This window comes from Dama dama, chromosome 17 (genome assembly GCF_033118175.1).
Source record: "Dama dama isolate Ldn47 chromosome 17, ASM3311817v1, whole genome shotgun sequence".
NCBI lineage: Eukaryota > Metazoa > Chordata > Mammalia > Artiodactyla > Cervidae > Dama > Dama dama.
The window spans coordinates 28,743,611-28,762,263 of NC_083697.1; the positions used below are offsets into that span (position 1 = coordinate 28,743,611).

The 18,653-nt window shown below is 48.1% G+C and overlaps 1 protein-coding gene and 1 long non-coding RNA gene across 4 annotated transcripts in view; one reads left to right on the top strand and one right to left on the bottom strand.

Annotated features, from left to right (window-relative positions):
• The first annotated feature begins 2,158 nt into the window (after positions 1-2,158).
• Positions 2,159-15,769, top strand: LOC133071682 (uncharacterized). The gene is made up of 10 exons (XR_009696494.1): positions 2,159-2,403; positions 3,541-3,725; positions 5,353-5,574; positions 6,217-6,293; positions 11,224-11,289; positions 11,567-11,642; positions 12,152-12,254; positions 13,240-13,641; positions 14,026-14,158; positions 15,524-15,769. It is a non-coding gene; the product is annotated as an uncharacterized LOC133071682 (long non-coding RNA).
• NFKB1 (nuclear factor kappa B subunit 1) overlaps positions 9,379-18,653 on the bottom strand; it is a 122,069-nt gene continuing 112,794 nt past the window's right edge. For all 3 annotated transcript variants that reach the window (XM_061164321.1, XM_061164320.1, XM_061164322.1), the window contains 7 exons: positions 18,207-18,376; positions 17,783-17,885; positions 15,859-15,983; positions 14,348-14,414; positions 13,847-14,019; positions 12,865-13,036; positions 9,379-10,337 (listed from right to left, as the gene is read on the bottom strand). In XM_061164321.1, the coding sequence (XP_061020304.1) occupies positions 10,180-10,337; positions 12,865-13,036; positions 13,847-14,019; positions 14,348-14,414; positions 15,859-15,983; positions 17,783-17,885; positions 18,207-18,376 (968 nt within the window). In that variant the 3' untranslated portion in view covers positions 9,379-10,179. The remainder of the gene's footprint in view (positions 10,338-12,864; positions 13,037-13,846; positions 14,020-14,347; positions 14,415-15,858; positions 15,984-17,782; positions 17,886-18,206; positions 18,377-18,653) is intronic.

Sequence of the window (18,653 nt, forward strand, 5' to 3'; positions counted from 1 at the left end):
GCCAACCCCCTCACTCCTCAGCGCAGTGGTCCACTCGTGTGCACCTTCTCCTTACAGATCTCTCCCAGGAGCACACATCGTGGCCTGATGCTCTTTTCTGCCCTACCCAGTTACATGGAGATTTTTCTAGCAGCTTTGGTTGTAAAGGATTTCTTCGGCCAGTTCCCAGTTTTCTGTGAGTTCCACGTGTAGATGTATTTTTGATGTGTTTGTTGGGGGGAGGTAAGCTCCAGGTCCCCCCGCTTCACCATCTTAATCCCCCTCCTCAAGGCAAATGTCTTTAAAAAAAAATTTTTTTTTAAAAGATAAGGGGAAGATATCAGAAATGAATGAATTATAAAGGAAGAGTAAATGAATGAATAGACATAAATATTTGCTGACAGTGGTTTATAAGAGGAGAGAAATGTGCTGGAATGTGTATACATACTGTTTCTCTAAGAGAATAGCTACATCCAAAATGTTTTTCCACAGTTCATGTGCAGCACTGAGGTTAGTCATTTCTACCATTTTAGTAGATTTATTTTGCCACACTTGCTGAAATAGAATTGCATGTACTTACTCTGGGCTTTGGATGTCTGAGAAGGCTCTTCTGTTAGTGGTTTTGCAAGTGTTAATGGAATGGGAAGACCAGGCTTAGGTCCTTCTGCTGTGTGGTTACAGAGCACATTCCAGGGAGCAAGGTGGAGAGCGGTCAGCTCATGGGATTCCATCTTCCCATTTTAGAGTGAAGAAAACAATAAAAATGGTAATTTTCTCAATCACACTCACTGTAACTCTTCTCTTTTTTTTCCTCTTACTTGACTTTGGAAAATGGGAAGATTTTGTTCTCTATTGGAATGAAAGTGTACTGGCCTTCAGGAGAAATAGATATATTTCCCAAGCATTCCTAAAGTGTGACACAGACTTGAGACAGAAGAATATTCTCTGAGACTATCTCTGGCTCTCAGATTTGAAACTTATCCTCCAACTTGGTAAGATTTAGGGAGAGAAACAAGTCAGCATTGTTTGTGTGGGAAATTCAATGCATTTCAAAATATTCCCGAGTCTGCCTTGACTGTGCACGCAGTCTTATCATTTCAGTAAGAGCATAAATTTAAATGTGTTAGGCAGAAATGGCATTTTGTAACATTTTCAAGTGAAGAAAAGATAGCCTGTTTTCTAATTGACTTATTGGAAGATACAAGAGTGATGTGGTACAAAACTATTAAAGTCACAGACCAAACCACTGTTAAGACACATTTATATTCTGACTATAAAGACTGTTTAACTTAAGAATGTATCCACCCACCAGGCTCCTCTGTCCTTGGGGATTCTCCAGGCAAGAATCCTGGAGTGGGTTGCCGTGCCCTCCACCAGTTCATTCATTTACCAAGCCCTTATTAAGAAACACTGAGCAGGCATTGACCTCGTCCTCAGGGATACTGCAATGAAAAAAGCTGGAAAGTCTGTGCTGTCATGGACTGGCCTTGGAGGGGGAGACAGACGAGAAGCAAGTAAATAGATAAGGTCATTTCAGCTGGTGACAATTCCATTAAGGTTAACATGACTCTGATGAGGGAGCATGTTGGATAAGGCCATCTTGTTCAACACTTAAGGAAAGTTTTTTGAAAGTTTGTGATAATAGCATTGAAACTTATATATTACCATATGAAAAACAGAAAGCCTGTGAGATTTTGATGTATGACGCAGGGCACCCAAAGCTAGTGCTTTGTGACAACTTGAAGGGATGGGGTGGGGGGGGGGGGAGGGAGGGAGGGGGGGTTCTGGAGGGAGGGGGCATGTCTGCCTATGGCCGATTCGTATTGGCATGTGGCACAAACCATCAGAATATTGTAAAGTAATTATCCTCCAATTAAATAAATAAAATTTTTTGAAAAAGGAAATTTAAGAAAAATGAAAAAATGTCAGTTGAGAAAGGAGTCTTACAAGATTCTCACTGTAATTAATGCACAAGGAGGAAAAAAAATCACAGGACTAGGTGGTCCATTAGGCTGGTCTCTTAAGTTTGTGATCAATAAGCCGAAGGGAGCTTGCCTGTCATGACATCTCTGAGCCCTTGAATAGGGGCCAAACAGGGAACAGGCTTTGCAGAAATAAGGGCATCACCTCACTGTATCGTGTTTTATAACTGTCTCTCCTCTTTTTCTTTAGACCTGGGTTACTGAATCCTGCCATGGGGAAAAAAAAAGTTTGCAACAGTGATGCAGCTGAATTCCTTAGGTCGGGTTTTGGTATTTGCAGAGGATTATTGAGCCCCAGCTTGTGCCGTGTTGTGCTGTGTATGCAGTGAGTGAGTACAAAGGATGACAACACCACCGAAGTGGCCTGGAGATCTGGGGAAATGGGATGTCGGGATCCTGGAAATGTCTGGTTGAAAGCTGCTACTCATTCCTGTCTCGCAATGTATGTGGGAACAACCCTCTTGTTCTTATTCTGTTATGGCTACTTGTTAGGGCTTTTGTAAAATTTACTGGATCCTTGGGAGACAGTTCACATGTTCCCTGTAGTTGGAGCAGACATTATTGGCAGGGCATTCTATAGCTATGTCCTCTTCCCTACTAATAGAGGTGGCTACATGTCCAGCCCCAGGGACTGAATCATAATTGGTTATACTAATCCTATTCTCCTTTGCCAGTGATTCACCTAGGGTTAGGCACGTGACTTAATTCTGGCAAATGAAGCATAAAGTGATACTTAGTGTGGGGCTTGGTGGGGGTTGGGGCGAGCAAGGTTTCCTGGCTGATAAGAAAGAGATCTGTGCAGGAACCCTCTGCTGTTGCTGAGACTGAGAAGCTGCTGGGTGAGGACCTGATACTTGGAGCTTCTGCAACCTTTTTGTGTCCTTGAGGAAATAATATTTTTAAAATTTTTATTTATTTATTGCTGGCTGCACTGGGTGTTTGTTGCTGTGCCCGGGCTTTCTCTAATTGCGGCAAGCAGGGGCTATTCTCTAGGTGTGGTGTGTGGGCTTCTCATTATGGTGGCTTCTCTTGTTGCAGAGCATGGGCTCTAGGGTATATGGGCTACAGTAGTTGTGGTGCATGGGCTTAGTGACCTTGCAGCATGTCGAATCCTCCAGGCCCAGGGACTGACCCCTGTCTCTCACATTGATAGGTGGACTCTCAACCTCTGGGCTACCAGGGAAGTCCGAATGAATACGGTTGACACAGGGGGAATGTCTGAGCTGTTGAACTAGCCTTGTAATCATCTCACTCTGGTCTTATTAAAAAGAATAAGGCCTATTTGTTTAATCTAGTTGTAGTCAGGTATTCTAAGTTTTAATCAAAAGCATCCTAGTTGCTGCAACAGTTAAAGGTTATGGGCTCTGAAATTACACATACGTATGTTTGAGTTCCAGATCTACTGGGCACTGTTTGACATTGCATATAAGTTACTGGGTCTTTCTGTACACGTGGGGTAATAATAATCATACTACTTGGATTAATTGTGAGGGCTAAATGAGATGATGCATAGATACTGAGAGTACACAACAGCTAGTCAACAAATGTTTTTATCATTATCATTGCCTCTGTGTTTTAGTCATGAAAGAAAGCCTACGGAGGTGGGCAAAATGGGCATCTGCTCAGGCATTGGGAACAGCATCATTGAGGCGGGCAGCCCAAGGGAGTGAGGGGGCAGCAGTGGCACCTGGAAGAGAAGCGATGTGAATACCTTGATTCCTCCTCAGAACTGTCAGCTCATCACCCCGCCTGGTTATCTTGCAGGTACAATTGTAGAAAGAGTGGTTTGGGCCATGCCCAAGCTGTACATGGCCAGCAGATGCTTTTGCAGGCCCAAGCAATGTTTTTCACAAAGTTGAATTACTAAATTAAAAAAGACAATATTCCATGTAAAATGTAGATCTCTGATCTTACTATGATATTTTTTTTAAAAAAACAAAGCCCCTGTTTGTTGAATCCACTTGTAGTCACGTGTTCTGATTTTATCATCAAAAGCATTCTTGTGGACAAAGGCGGGCTTGGGGGTGAGGCGTAGGTGGGCCTATGGACAGGGCAGTATGGGCTCTTGCTCTGAAGTTAAACCTGCAGTATGCGAGTTTGGCTCTAACATGTACTGAACTTGGACAGATCACTTAACTTCTAAACCTCAGTCTCCTCATCTTTAAGATGAGGTTAGCAGTAGTTACTGTTTTATAGAGTTGTGATGATTACAAAACATAAAGGATGTACAATGCCTAGGATGGGTGAGTCATAAATGCTGGCTTCAGACAATTATTCCTCAAAGAATAGGGTTGGTTGTGGCTGGAATGATCAGGCCTTGGGGACAAAAGAAAAAGAACAGTTTAAGTCTTCTCTACCAAGGGAAAGTAATCATCAGACTTCTGTGACCCGAGCTGGAGGAGAAATACTCAGGCAGTAAGCCGAAGAAGTTTCTAAATTTCCTTCTTTTGGTAAGCCTCTTTCCAGTTTTATTGACGCAAAAAAGTTGAGTAGCAGGAGGCGTGCCAACTGTTGGGTGATCATGCAAAGTTCTGTTTCTTCCAGCAGAGGCCTCTTGTGCACAGGAAATGAGGCTGGTGGCTGCTGGAGGGGGACCCTGGGTCAGGACACTGGTTTCCTGGAGGCATCCCCAGAGGAAGGCAGGGAGGGCAGACTAAGGAAGGGCCTGTGGCCCTCTGCCCTCACCCCGTCCCCTGTCCAGGCTTCACAGAACCGGCTGTCCGTGCCCTGGAATGCTGGAGGCTTTGCTGAAAGAGAGAGAGGAGGGAGGGAGGGAGGGAGAGAGACCGAAAGAAGGATGGATAGAGAGATAAAGCAGGGAGGAGGGAGGGATCGCAGGAGGAAAGAACAGGGCAGCTTTGTTGAAGCTCCTTCGACTCCAGGGCTCAGAGGCTGGGCATCCAAGAGGCTGATCTCCAGGGTCAGACCTGCAGAGTGACCCTTTCTGCTGTTTTTCAGTCTATTTCATTTCCCTTCGTTGTTGCTACCTTGGCAAACTGGTGGCATCTCAATGATTTTTCACTGTACTTGAATGGCTATGGATCTATGGAAACTTGGCACAAAGCCCCCAGAGTAGCTGGTTGATGGGGGCGAAGTCAGATGAGCTTTTAAACGGCACAGTAGCAGAGAGTGATGAGGACTGAAACTGCACGTTATAGCATGATTTGAAGAAATCTGGTGATGGAGGGAGCAAGGGCGGGTCTTCCCTGGTCCAGCACAGCTGCTTCTGTTGAAGGGGGGTGGACGTGTGGGCGTGTGTGGCTTCCTGCCCACATTTCCTTTCTTTGTTAATTTTTATTGGAGTATAGTTGATTTACAATGTTGTATTAGTTTCAGATGTACCACACATTCTTCCTTGAAGTTTTAAACCTGGAGTCTCTTTGCCTTTCAGAACCACAATGGCCCCCAGCACGTTTGCTGTGTGGATCATCATTCAAGATGTGCTTTTGGCAAGGCAGGAAAACAGTCAGGGCCAAGTGGTGGCTTTGACCTTCCCAGAACAAAACTGGGAAGGAGAAGACAGTCAAGGGCTGCGTTGGCATTGGGCTGACTTGCCCAGCGGTCCATGAACATATGTACATCCCCAGCATGTACATCCCCACCAGTGGCAACGGTAACGTGCCTTCTGATGCTGGGGCCCAGGTGGTGATGGGGGGTGGGATGCAGGGGCTGGGGCTTAGGAAGGAGATGGGGATGTTTCTTCTGGGTTAAGATGAGCTCTTCCTCAGTGTCTCCCCCAGCCCCAGTGCTAACAGGTGAACCTAGAAAACCAATGGTCTGGAACGCGTAGCCTTGGGAATTGGTGTTGAAAGGCAGCTGCAGCCAGGATTATAGGAAGGAGGTGCTATCACATTGTAGGGATTTTAAAAAGATGGCGATTTGGATAATTTACTTAGGTGATCTTTAAGATATTGTCTAGCCTTGAGAAAATAAAAGAATTTTAGTTACATCATCTTTTGACTCCATGCCTCCCTAAATCCATTACCTGGGGAAGCACAGTTCAGAAAGAAAGTTCCCCCAAAACTCACAACATGAGAAAGATATGCAGCCCAGGGACCTCACATCAATGAATAATTCATATTTAAGCAGTTTAGCCTATTATTATGAGGAGAATAAAATCATGTGAACATTTAATCAACATATCTTTTTAGTGGTACTCTGGGTTCATTTTGCATGTTGGCTGGGGTATGACGTTGTGATTCCATTGTTTTTGTATGGATTTGTAAGTACTTTTTTCTTTCTTTTTTAAATATAGAACTTCAAAGGACTTCAGACTCAGACATGGCTAAAGAATAACCTGTGGAATTAGATATACCTGGATTTGAATTTGGGGTGAGTAGTTCATATTCAGATTATCTGTTTCCTCATTGTAAAATTGGGGTTAAATATGAACCCATAGGGATGGCTTGAGAATTATGATTAGAATTCATTACAGCAAAGGGGCCGACACGTCACAGATGCTCAGATCTGCCTGTCTCCTTTGTCTCTTTATTCTGGCTAAGATGCAGAGGGTGGGTTTGTGGGGGCTGTGTTCCATGGTGGTCCAGGAATAACTTCACCACATCCAGCTACCACAGGGGACTCGGGCGGGTGAACGGGCAGCAGCCTGGCTTCCTGCTGCCAAAAGACAAAGACTGCAGATCCTGAAAAAATCTGGGTTGTGCTTGCAGAGTGTAGAAGACTCAGAAGATGACGAAGCCTCTAAGGAAGCTATTTTTGAATGGCTTCCTGCCGAGAGACAGGCTTTTGGGAAGGTTTATTTCAGGCCCATTGTAGCTCCCACCTGTCTCCTGCATTCCTTCTGCTGTTTACCCCCATCTGCCGGGCCGGAATGAGACACTCCTTCCTCAGAGGCACAGACAGCATTGGTGGCCTTTTGTCTGAGCACACACGCACACTCAGGACACCACTGTGATTTGGGAGAAGAGAAAGGAACAGAAGCGAAATAGGGCTTCTTCTTAAAGAAGGGAAATGCTATTTTCACTTCCGGCGTGTGTTTCTTTGTTGTTCCTCCTGGAGTCAGCTTCTCTTTAACATGACCTCCTGGTATGGGAATTGTTGGGACAGTAACAAGCAGCTCACACCTAAGGCTTAAAACATCAGCTTGTTGCTTCGTTTATTTGTAAATCTGCCACCAGGGCTGGACTCTTCCGGGGCAGCATCGGCTGAGGCAGAGTGAAGGCCCCATAGGTGTGACTCTGGCTGCTGCTGCGGTTGCTCAGTTGTTTGAATCAACAAAGTTTGACTCTTTGTGACCCGATGGACTGCAGCATGCCAGGCTTCGCTGTCCTTTGCTCAAACTCTTGTCCACTGAGTTGGTGATGCCATCCAGCCTTCTCATCCTCTGTCACCCCCTTCTCCTCCTGCCCTCAGTCTTTCCTGGCGTCAGGGTCTTTTCCAATGAGTCGTCGGCTCTTCGCATTAGGTGGCCCAAGTATTGGAACTTCAGCTTCAGCATCGGTCCTTCCAGTGAATATTCAGAGTTGATTGACGGCTGGGATCCTCTCAGAGCTTCACTCCAGCACATGTCTGCCATTTCTGTTGGTTGAACACCTGCAGATGGTGTCTCCACATGGCCACTTGGCTCCCTCAGAGCATGTATGCTAACTGGCTTCCAACAGGACAAGCCCTACCCGAGGGACTGGGCAGAAGTTGAATTGCATTTTCTTACCTAACCTCAGGAGTCACTCACCATCACTTCTGCTCTTGTCACAGGACTGGCTAGATGTGCAGGGAAGCAACATTGGCCTCGCCCCTCAGAACAAAGGCCTCGCCTCTCAGGAGTGTTAGCATGATACGGTAAAACTGGTGACCTTGTCATGGCCACCTGGAAAAGAACTGTTTGTCACAGGGGCATGGAACTGGGCGAGGAGTGGAGGCATATGCTTGCTGTTGGGAGAGTTAAGGAGACTCAGAGCTATTTTTATTTTAGAAATATAACTTTAAAAAACTGGAATATAGGCATACCTCATTTGATTGCACTTTACTGTGCTTTGCTTATATTGCATTTTTTTTTTTTTTTTTAACAAACTGAAGGCTTGTGGCAGCCCTGTGTTGAGCAAGTCTATCAAGTGCCATTTTTACAACAGTATTTGTTCACTTCATGTCTCTGTCACAGTTTGGTCATTCTTGAAATATTGTGAACTTTTTCATTATTATTACATTTGGTATGGTAATCTGTAATCAGTGATCTTTCATGTTACTGCTGTAATTGTTTTGAAGTGTCACAAACCACGTCCTTACAGGTCGGTGGTGGTGGTGCTGGTTAGTCGCTCAGTTGTGTCTGACTCTTTGCAACCCCATGCACTATAGCCCATGGGAAGAATACTGGAGTGGGTTGCCATTCCTTTCTCCAGGGGATCTTCCCCACCCAGGGATCAAACTTGGGCCTGCTGCTTTGCATGCGAGCCATACAAGTTGGTCAACTTTGATAAATGGTGTGTGTGCGCCGACTGTTCCGCCCAACGGCCATTCCCTGTCTCTCTCCCTCTTCTAGGGCCTCTCTATTCCCTGGGACACAACAATATTGAAATCAGGCCCATTCAGAACCCTTTAGTGGCCTGTAAGTGTTTAAGTGAAAAGTTACGCCTCTCCCTTTAAATCAAAAGCTAGAAATGATCAAACTTAGGAAGGCACATCAAAAGCCAAGGTAGTCCGAAAGGTAGGCCTTTCGCACCAGCTAGCCAAATTGTGAATGCAAAGGGAAGGGTCTTGAAGGAAAATGAAAAGTGCTACTCCAGCGAACACCCAAATGATAAGAGAGTGAAAAGAACCTTATTAAGGATGTGGAGAAAGTTGTAGTGGTCTGGATAGACGAGCAAATCAGCCACAACATTCCCTTCAGCCAGAGTCTGTTCCAGGGCGAGGCCCTAACTCTCTTCAATTTTGTAAAGACGAGAGAGGTGCGGCAGGCTGCAGAAGAGAAGTCTGGAGCCAGCAGAGGTTGGTTCACGAGGCTGAAGAAAAGACGCATCTCCATGGCATAAAAGTGCACGGTGAGACAGCAAGGGCCACAGAAGCTGCAGCAGGTCGTCCAGCAGATCTGAGAGCCAGAAGGTACAAGGTAAATTCGTGCTGGAAGGCTTCCTGTCGCAGAGGCTCTGTTGTGCTAATGTCTCAGTGCTTCATCACAAGAGGCATGGGGAACACACAGAGGCCTGAAGAACAGCGCCTGAGGTGGAGGAAGATGAGGTGATATGGCCTACATAAAACGAGCCTAGCAAGGATTTGACAGACTGAAAGCTTTCATCTCCAGTTGAAACACTTTTGATAATTTCTGTTGTTGTTGTTCATTTCTGGATCAAAAACTTGATTCTAGAGCGAGCTGTGAATCTGAAAACCAGGCTGTGGAGTGATCCTGTGATTATAAAGAATCATCTTAGAAAAGTATTTATAGAGATCAAACAAGATGAGGTCATTAATTTGCTTTTCCTTTTATTATAAAAGTAAAATAAAAAATAGCATTTATAAATCCAACATTTTTTCCTTTAAAAGTATTTGATCTAAAAAAACATATTTACAATAGCAAAATGCAGAAAAGGGAGGAAATACCATTTTCAGCATTGATTGTAATCATGTTTAAATATTGACATGTACATGTTCCTTCCTCAAATCACATTAGAAAAAGCATTGAGCTTTTTTTTTTCCTTTTTCTTGCCACCTGGTTTGTAGAATCTTATCAATAGTTCCCCAAGAAGGGATGGAACCCGTGCCCCCTGCAGTGGAAGCTCCAGATACTAACCACTGAGCCCCCAGGGAAGTTCTCAAAGACTCAGGGAAATGAGTCTTTGAAAATCATACAAAGTCAGTCTCATTTTAAAACATCCCTTTCCATAATCCTTGATCTGAGTGCACAGCTGTGCTGTGGACAGCCAGAAGGAAGGCCAGGTGGGGGTGTGACAACTTGTAATGAGAGCGGGCAAGCAGCAGAGGGGCAGCAGCAATGACGACAGAAAGCAGCTGGTAAAGCTCAACAAGCTACCGCGCTCCCAGCGGGGCACCAGCCCAGCCGCAGGCTGTGACTGTGGATACTATCGTCAACTAAAATTCATCTCAGAACCAAAGAAGAAATCCACGTTTAAAAGGCCTGGAACTACACCCAGAGTGAGCCAGGCGGGCCTGTGTTCCTCGGAGCACCCTTGAGTGCAGCTCCTTCCTCCGGGCGACACGGTGGAGCTTCCGAGCTTTGGTGTCCTCGGTGTCGGAAACTGCCAGCGGGCTAAATTTTGCCTTCTATAGGTCCTTCCTGCCCGTAGTCATGGGGCACTTTGTTAAGAGTTAGCAAGGAGGTGCCGCTGGTCAGAGACTCCGTGAAGCTGAGTTTGCGGAAGGAGGTCTCTACACCACTGTCACAGATGCTGTCGTCCCGGGGCTCGTCTGCGGAGAGAAAGCACGGGTCACGGGGCTGCACCCCGACATGGCCAGGCCTGGCTGCAGGGTGCCCCCACCCGGCGGGGCTCCTGTGCGTCAGGCAGGCTCGCGGGCTGCGTCTGCCGGCGGCCTCCGCTCATCCCCGGAGCCCACACAGCGGGGTGGGGACAGAAAACACCAGACTTAGCCAAGTGTTTTCGCCTCTCTTTCTTACAGTCTAGCCTTGTGTTTGTCAGAATCCTTTCTGAATTCTCTTGACTCAAAGTGTACTTTTTTTCTTAGAAATCAGGCGTATTTTTCCACCCACTCCCTATTGTATAGCAGAGGAAATTGCTGAATGTAAGCAAAATAAATTGGTGACAGAAGTAGGAACTAAAAATGAGCTCTTTGGGCTACACGTGCTATTCAACACCATATACTGCCTCAAGAACATTTTGGTAGCAAAAAAAAAAAAAGTGAAAATGCATTTCTACTAGGCAGTTAGGTCTGATTTTCCTTTGAGAAGTGTCTCTAGGGAGCTGAAGAGTGTGAATGATTTCCCGTAGGGAGAGAGGGAAACAGAAGTCTACCATACCCGAGTCAGAGAGCTCTTTCTTGTATGTTAAATTCCAATGCTGAAACAGTAAGACCTTCATGGCAGTGAGATGGCTATGGTTACTGATGGATTTATTCAACCCATCAGTCTTTATGGGTTTCTGTTATGTGCTAGGAACTGTGAGGTATTTTAAAAATAACTGTAAAATGAGGGCTTGTTGCTTTTTAAAATAGAAGTATTTACCTACTTCTTAGTGTGGAAGGAGCATCAGGTCATGAGACAGGAGATGAGGGTGGTTTTCTGGGGGTACCCTGTTCTCTTTGAAAGTGTGTGTAACACCTGTCCTCACTTCCCTAGGACGGCCACCCCGACAAGAAGACACTGGTGTTGAAATGGATGGCAAGAAGGAGCCCGCCAAGCAAGGTCCTGTGCGGGGAAGGGGAAGAGAAGGCTCCCAGGCCCTGGGCCTGGATCAGTGTAGCGAGCTGGGGGAGCAGAAGGAACATAGGGCAGGGGGTGGGAGGGGGCGTGTGAACGCCATGTAGGAAAGAGAACAGACAAGCCCCTGCCGCCTTCGCCTGCAACAGTGCTGGGCAGGCAGGATGCACTCAGGGGAGATGGGCTGAAGGGATGCATGAACCGGAGGGCATACAACCAGAGGAACGTCATTTTTAAAGAGAATCACGCTCCCTGTGTGTAGAGAATGGACTGAAGGTGGTGACAGAGTGACAGACTGGAAACTGGGAGACCAACTGGGAGCTGCCGCAGGAATGGAGGTAAGAAATGGGGGTGGGCGTCGAGGGTGGTGGTCAGAGAGAGGAGGAGGCTGGAGGGAATGCTGTGAGGTGCTGGGACCAGGGAGGGTTCATGGCGTCGTGACCTCCTGGAGCACTGCCTTGCTCACAAGCGCCGTGGCAGTGCTGAGTCTGGGCGTGAGGGGGTCCCAGTCCTGTGCCGTGAGGAGGGGGCTCTGGAGGCTGAGACCAGGTGGGGGTGGGCGTGCCGTGGAGAAGTCCAGGGGAAGGGGGCCTGAAGCAGGAGGTGCGGGTCACCTGTGCCCCGGGGGCAGCTGAGGAGGGTGATGAGCAGATCTGAGCGGACACTGGGCCTCGTGGTGAGAGGAGTCCTGGCGCAGGGGCTGACCACACAGGGTCAAGGAAGGACGTCATGAGGGGTGAGGAATAGCTACAGGCTTCTAGGAGGCTTGGCTGAATCAGAGAAGTTAGGCTGCAGCTAAAGGGGGTGGGGGATCAAGGGAATGTTTGTTTTCTGTTATTTTGAAAAGATGAGGGGAACCACACTCTGCTTGCCGGGGGATCCAGTCGGGAAGGGAGAAAAGGCTGACCCGTGAGAGGAGAGAATCAGAGGAGCGTCTCGACCAGTGAGAGGTGGGCTGGGGGGTTTGCTGGTGCAGAATGAGGGTTCCAGCTCTTTCTATGTTCTCAGCGCAATGAGGCGAGGACATTGGGTGAGAGGAAGGGGCGCTGGCGGTTTCGGAGGAGAAGCTGAGACGGAGGTTTTGGGAGATGGAGGACTCGTGCTTACGTGTCTAGGTGGGGTGACAGGTCAGCGTTGTGGAGGCTGGCGGGGAGAGGCAGCAGGAATGAGAGGACCCCTGCAGGGAGGAGGCTGAGCAGCTGATGGGAACGTCGGGACATCAGCCCACAGTCAGGCACTTAGTCCTGGTTCCACAGACATTGGTCTGCTCACCCCTCTCATAAATTTAAGCAGTGAGAGCAATCGGGCTTACCTTCACCACCCGGATCGTGTTGCTTTTGCTGTCTGTTGCGGACCTCAGTAACGCGTGTGTCAAGGTGCCTGTGCTGGGGACAGCCCCTCCCTGAGCAGTAGCGGCGGGAGGGGAGGATAACAGTACCAGGGGTCTGAGAGGGACACGGATGCAGGGACCGTGTGTTCAGGAGTGACGGTGGGGAGAACAGGCCACAGCCCCGGAGACTGGAGGCATGTCTCAGCTGCTTTTTGTCTGTTTTTCCATACCTATCTGTGGCCTTTTGGAGGTGGGGGCGAACGGCAGCAAATGGGTTTGAGAGGTGGTCTTGGCCGGGCTGGTGTCTGTGCTGCAGAAGGCTGCCTGGATCACGTCAATGGCCTCGGTGTAGCCCATCTGTCTCAGGGCCTCCACCAGCTCCTTTATGGTGCCCCCGGAGACCTGAGAAATGAAGGAAGAGTGTGCTTCTGTGTTCCAGCCTGTGCAGGAAATAAGCAGGCTGTAAACTCGACACCACACCCCGTCCCCCTGCCAGGCTGCCTCCTCCACCGAGACGGCCAGGGGGCATGGAAGGTCTGGTGGAGAGCCTCTCAAAAAAAGCAGGGAGCCTCAACATCGTCTTTGAATCAGGTTTCCTGTTTCAGCTCAGAGATCACTCAGGAAGTCACAGAGAAGCACTTCATAGTGAGCAGAGAGACTGCCGAGGCAGTGAAGCTCTATAGTGAAACCTGCACAGGCGTCCTGAAGCTCTGAAGACCACTGAGAGATGAGCAATGATGGAATTTTCAATAGAAAGGAACTTCGCCCCATGGTTTTTTGGCATTTATTTTAGAAATTAAAAGCATCACCAGGTAACGGCTCTGCTGGGAGTGACCTCACAGCTGCTTCTGGGATGTGCTCACATGAGACCAAGGCCTGTGCTGGCGTAGAGGAGGGCACGAATGTGGAGCACAGTCTCCCGTTCAGGAGATCGGCATTCTGTGACCATCCTGACCCTCAAAGTAGCATTTCTGCAGCACACCTCAAAGTATCTGAATACAACCAAGGTGGGCTTCCTCCTGGCCTGGGTCACCCTCCCAGGACATGGGGAGTGACTTAAGCTTTCGCTGCTCAGAGTTAAGGGGGAGGGGAGGGACTGTGCTCTGGCCAGTAATGTTAACACAGTCAGATAAACACAGCCAAGGGGGGTCGCAAAGAGTTGGACATGACTTAGCAACTGAACTACAATGACAACGTAAGGTGACACATTACCTCGTAGTTGTCCATGAGGGTTTTGGAAGGTGCGGGACTTAGCCGGAAGGCGTTGTTCAGTATCCCCAGACCTAATTTCTGTGCCAGAGTAGCCCAGTTTTTGTCTGGATCAGGAATTTCTAGCAACTTGTAGAGCTGCAGCTTTGCATCTTCAGTCAGCTGTTTCATGTCTCCTAAAGGAGATAAAGAAGAAACATGACCATCCTAACTGATCAGAGACTCTCCAGAGGGACTGGTCACTGCCACACGGCTCTGCCTCCCACCCTGGGGAAGCAGTCGCGCTCTTGCACCAGAGAGTCAGCAGCCACCGAGGTGAGTAAGAACAGCCCACGCTGTGGTAGATCACAGCTGGACCTTCTCCGTGGCAGGACCCCCCTGCTCCTGAGAGAAGCCCCCGCCTTTCGCAGCAGAGTCTGGGTAACGCCGGCTCCCCCTCAGCCCCTTTCAGGGTCAGGATGGAGGTGACACTGGCTCGGGGCACCTGGTTCTCCCACAGCTTACCTTGTGCCAGCAAATCATCAGATGTAAACTCTGGCTCATAGGGTTTCCCATTTAATATGTCAAATACCTGTTGGGAAGAAAAATGCGGGGATGTTACAGGGACCACCAGAGAAATCTGCTGCTTTGTGGTAAGGAACTCAGCCCGTCCTCCTCAGGAGGGGCTCGTACCCCTCAGGTGGAGTGGGAAGCGAAGTCGGTTCCTGGCCTGCAGACGTGGCTGCCCTCGGGGGCTCTGGGCCCAGGAGGCTGTGCCCCACAAGCGCTGTCTGAGCCACATAGCAAGACCCCACCCAGCCTCACAGAGAGCCAGGCCACAGCCCTTCTGAGGGACAAAGGTGGTCCAGGCCACCCAGGCAGCCACGTGCTGGTCAGAGTCGACAGTAAATGACGTTTCCCTGAGAGTTAGGGCAAGGACTGAACCCAGGCCACGCTGTGAAGCTGTGCCCCCTGGCAAAAAGGCTCATGAGAATGAGTTTTTTGAGCTTGCTCACACTGAGGTGCACAAATGCTCACAAGGCTTGAGGATAGCCTCTTGGCACCATCCACCTTTTAACTGAGGGGCCAAAAAAGTCTTAGGATAAAAGAAAAGAAAACAGACAACTAATAGGAACCTGCTGTAAGGACAGGGAAACGTAGTCAATACTTTGTAATGACCCATGTGGGGAAAGAATCTAAAAAAGAGTGGGCATACGTGTAACAGATTCAGTTTGCTGAAACTAACAACACTGTATATCAGCTATACCCCCAATAAAAGTTAAAGGAAAAAGAAACTCCCATAGCTATGGGGGCTTTTCTGCATTCTCTGCAGTGGTTTCTGGCTGACCTGGGTGAGGACCCCACGGGGTCACCGAGTGGCTTATTTTGGCGTTCTGTGGTGAGGCTTCTGGGAAAACCAGGCGCTCAAGGTAGAGTGCCATGTGGTCTCTGCCAGGGTCACATGGCTCTCAGCTCAGCCTCACACGGGCCCTGAGCAGCACCTGCCCCTCGGGAGTTTAGTTAGTTGGGCTGGAGCTGTGTGCTGCCCACCTCCTCCTGTGGCTCCCCCGTCCCTGGGCCCAAGGACCTGGTAACCGCTTTCACCTTCAGCTCTTGGGTCAGCAGAGTTCTGAGGAAGGCTTTAAGTCTATTCTGTTTACACTGATGAAAATCCTCAGAAGAATCCCCTTTTCTTCTCAGGTTCAGCAGTTACTTACTGAAGTTCAGGCAAACCATGGCATGTATCCTGGCTTCAGAAACTCAGATGGGAAGGATTCTGGTGTGAGTTCTAATGGGCAACACGCTTTGTGAATTCTGAGTTTCTCTCATCTCACTCTGATCTGATTAGGCATACGCTTTTATGTTCAGAACTCTGCTGACCTAGATCTTTAGCGGATAGGCTTTTCAAGATAAATACAGCTCGTGACAAGCAGCCTGTCTTTAAAAATACCAGGTGCGGGCTTTGGGGAGTAAAGACTGAGGAAGACCACTTGCCGCCTCAGAGGCAGCCAGCACGCTGGTGGAGCGGCGCTCACCTGCCAGCTGGTGGCCATGTCCAGAGGAGTGGTTCCCGGTACGACCCCTTCATCCTCTCCATCCTCATCCCAGGAGTCATCTAGCTCGTACAGAGGCTCGAAGTTCTCCACCAGGGGATCTGCTCCTGCGGGGCCAAGTCACATAGCATTAGGTAAAACCCACATCTTCTCAGCTCCTAACTGCCTGGGGAGGTCAGATTCTATAAATATATAAAACACATTTCCACTGAAATATCTGCTTTTAAATTCTAATATATCTTGACTGCAAAGGTGACCAATGATACCTTTGTATAGCCAAGGACACTTTCAAAAACAAAGACTTAGACTGACTCTCACATTTGACTCTATAGGATGGTTGTCAGTGAGCGATGCACCATTGACCTGACTCCTGCCTCAGGAGATGCAGGTTCGATCCTTGGGTCAGGAAGATCCCCTGGAGAAGGAAATGGCAACCCACTCCCGTTTTCTTGCCTGGGAAATCCCAGAGACAGAGGAGCCTGGTGGGCTCCAATCCATGAGGTCCGAGTCGGGCATGACTTAGGACCTTAATCCTAAGGGTGCACCCTTGTTGTTTAGTCACTATCTGTTCAACTTGATGCCTAGCACCTCGTTTTTCTCAGTGTCCTCACCTGCTTGCTCAAAGGAGCAAAGCTGCTTTCTGTCTAGTGCCAACCTGTTCTGTTTTATCCCTGTGATATGGCACTGATCCTTAAATGCAAAACACCAAGAAAACCTGCTGGTAGGATGCGTAGTTATTGAAAGGTTATAGCTTTTAGTCTGAAGGCATTTCATAATCATAACCAGTGACTCCCCAAACTAATCATGAACACTGCAATCACCAGCTCTTGCTTATGGGAATGTTCAACTTGACAAAGAAGAAAAGAGAAGGCTGCTGCTTTTTTGGTATATGATGTCAGAAAAATGTGGTGCCAAAGAAAAGGTTCTTATATTTTCCTGATCTCAGTTTTTTGTTTTTTTTAAAAGAAGGTATTTAATGTGCTATTTTCTTGAATCTGTGAGGCATTTATTTTCTAAAAAATGATTTAATAACCTCATAAGTAAATCAAGTATGCCAGGACAGGCTTGAGACACCAATTACATTAAACATGTTTGAGGTTCTAAATGTATAAGGCAGTGGAGATTCAAGGATGAGCAGGAATAATTTTCCTATATTTCATAGGATGAAAGGGTTGAATCGCAATAACAGTCTACATCCTTGTTGCAGTCTACAGCCCCTGCAAAGCAGGGGAGAGAAACATAGAAGAGTCTGGAAGTTCAAGGTGACAAGGTGTGACTCAAGCTCTGCCCCTTACCAGGGCCCGGGAACTGGGATGCAAAAGTCTCACCAATCTGTTTCCTTGGCTATAAAATGGGAGTAGTAATGGGATTTGTCTCAAAAGGTTACTGCAGATTAAGTAAGATTAAATGAGACAGTGTGAAGTATCTAGCCCAACAGAAGCTAGCAATTTTCAGGGTTTGGTACATGACAGTACTTACTCACACTGGGCCCATGTGTTTGTTCCTATCATTTTGGCTTCTCAGAGATCTTTCTTACAAAAGGAAGTCTTTAAATGCTTTATTATACCAATAAACTTTTCCTTCTGAGGACCTGTGATGGGACCTTAAGGCTGATACTGCTCTGAATTCTGCAAGGAATTCAGTTCAACCTTAAGATCTCCTGTCATGGGACTCAATCCAAATCCAAAACAGGTGAGTAAAAACTAACGACCATCAGCATGGCACCCAGGATTACTAATACAAACAGAGCCTTCGTGGCTGCTAAGTGGGATTTGCAGCAAACTTTTATTTATTTGTGCCTTTCTGCAGCACATCTATAGGTTAAGGAGGTGGCCTGGCTGCTCGAGTGAGTCTGGGTTTGCCTTCCTGTTGACATTTTCTATGGCTGACCACCAGGCTGCCTTACCTGCTGCTTTGAGAAGAGCCGCCAGCCTGGTGGACCCTCTCCCGGCCGCTATGTGCAGGGGTGTAGTTCCGTCATAAGTGGTGCTGTCCACGTGGGCATCACCCTAAAATCCGCCCACACAGAAAAGGGTTAGTTCAAGGTCCTCTGGCCCTTTTGTCCCCACCTCCCCTGTGTGCATGGCTCTCCAGGTCATGTTCCCAGCCCAGTTGTATTCTAGGCAGGCTCTGCCAGTGCAGAGATCCTCAGAGAGGCCGGGCAGGGGAATACTGGAGGGCCTGAGCAGCTATTCTGAAGCCTCCAGTAGATACTACACAGGTAGAGCCAATGATAGGGAGATGAGCTGTTAGCGAAGTTTTTCTTTGAAAAGATTTTCCCAAATGCCCTTTGGGAATTGAATGAGAAGGCAGGTAAGTGCAGTCCTCACCTCCAGGAGCAGGCAGCCAGCCAAGGAGATGTTGTCGTGCTCCACGGCCAGATGCAGCGCCGTGCGCCCCGACTTCCGCTCCTGGGCGTTGACATCGGCCCCCGCAGCCATCAGCAGCAGCAGACACGGCAAGCTGTTGCTCATCATGGCTACATGGATGGCATTCAGACCTACAGCCCAAGCACAGGGATGGTTATGGGGACGGAAGGCTGTTGGGGGTCAGCATGTCCCTACTCCAGTCTGTACAGGTGCTGTAAGTCAGCTGCCCTGCATGTAAACCCCACACTCCTTTTGTGTTCTCAGGAGACAATGCGAACACATAAACATTCTCTGAATAAAGGATACTTTCTACATATCAAGGGGGCTTCCCTGGTGGCTCAGATGGTAAAGAATCTGCCTGCAATGCAGGAGACCCAGGTTTGATCCCTGGGTCAGGAGAAAGGAATG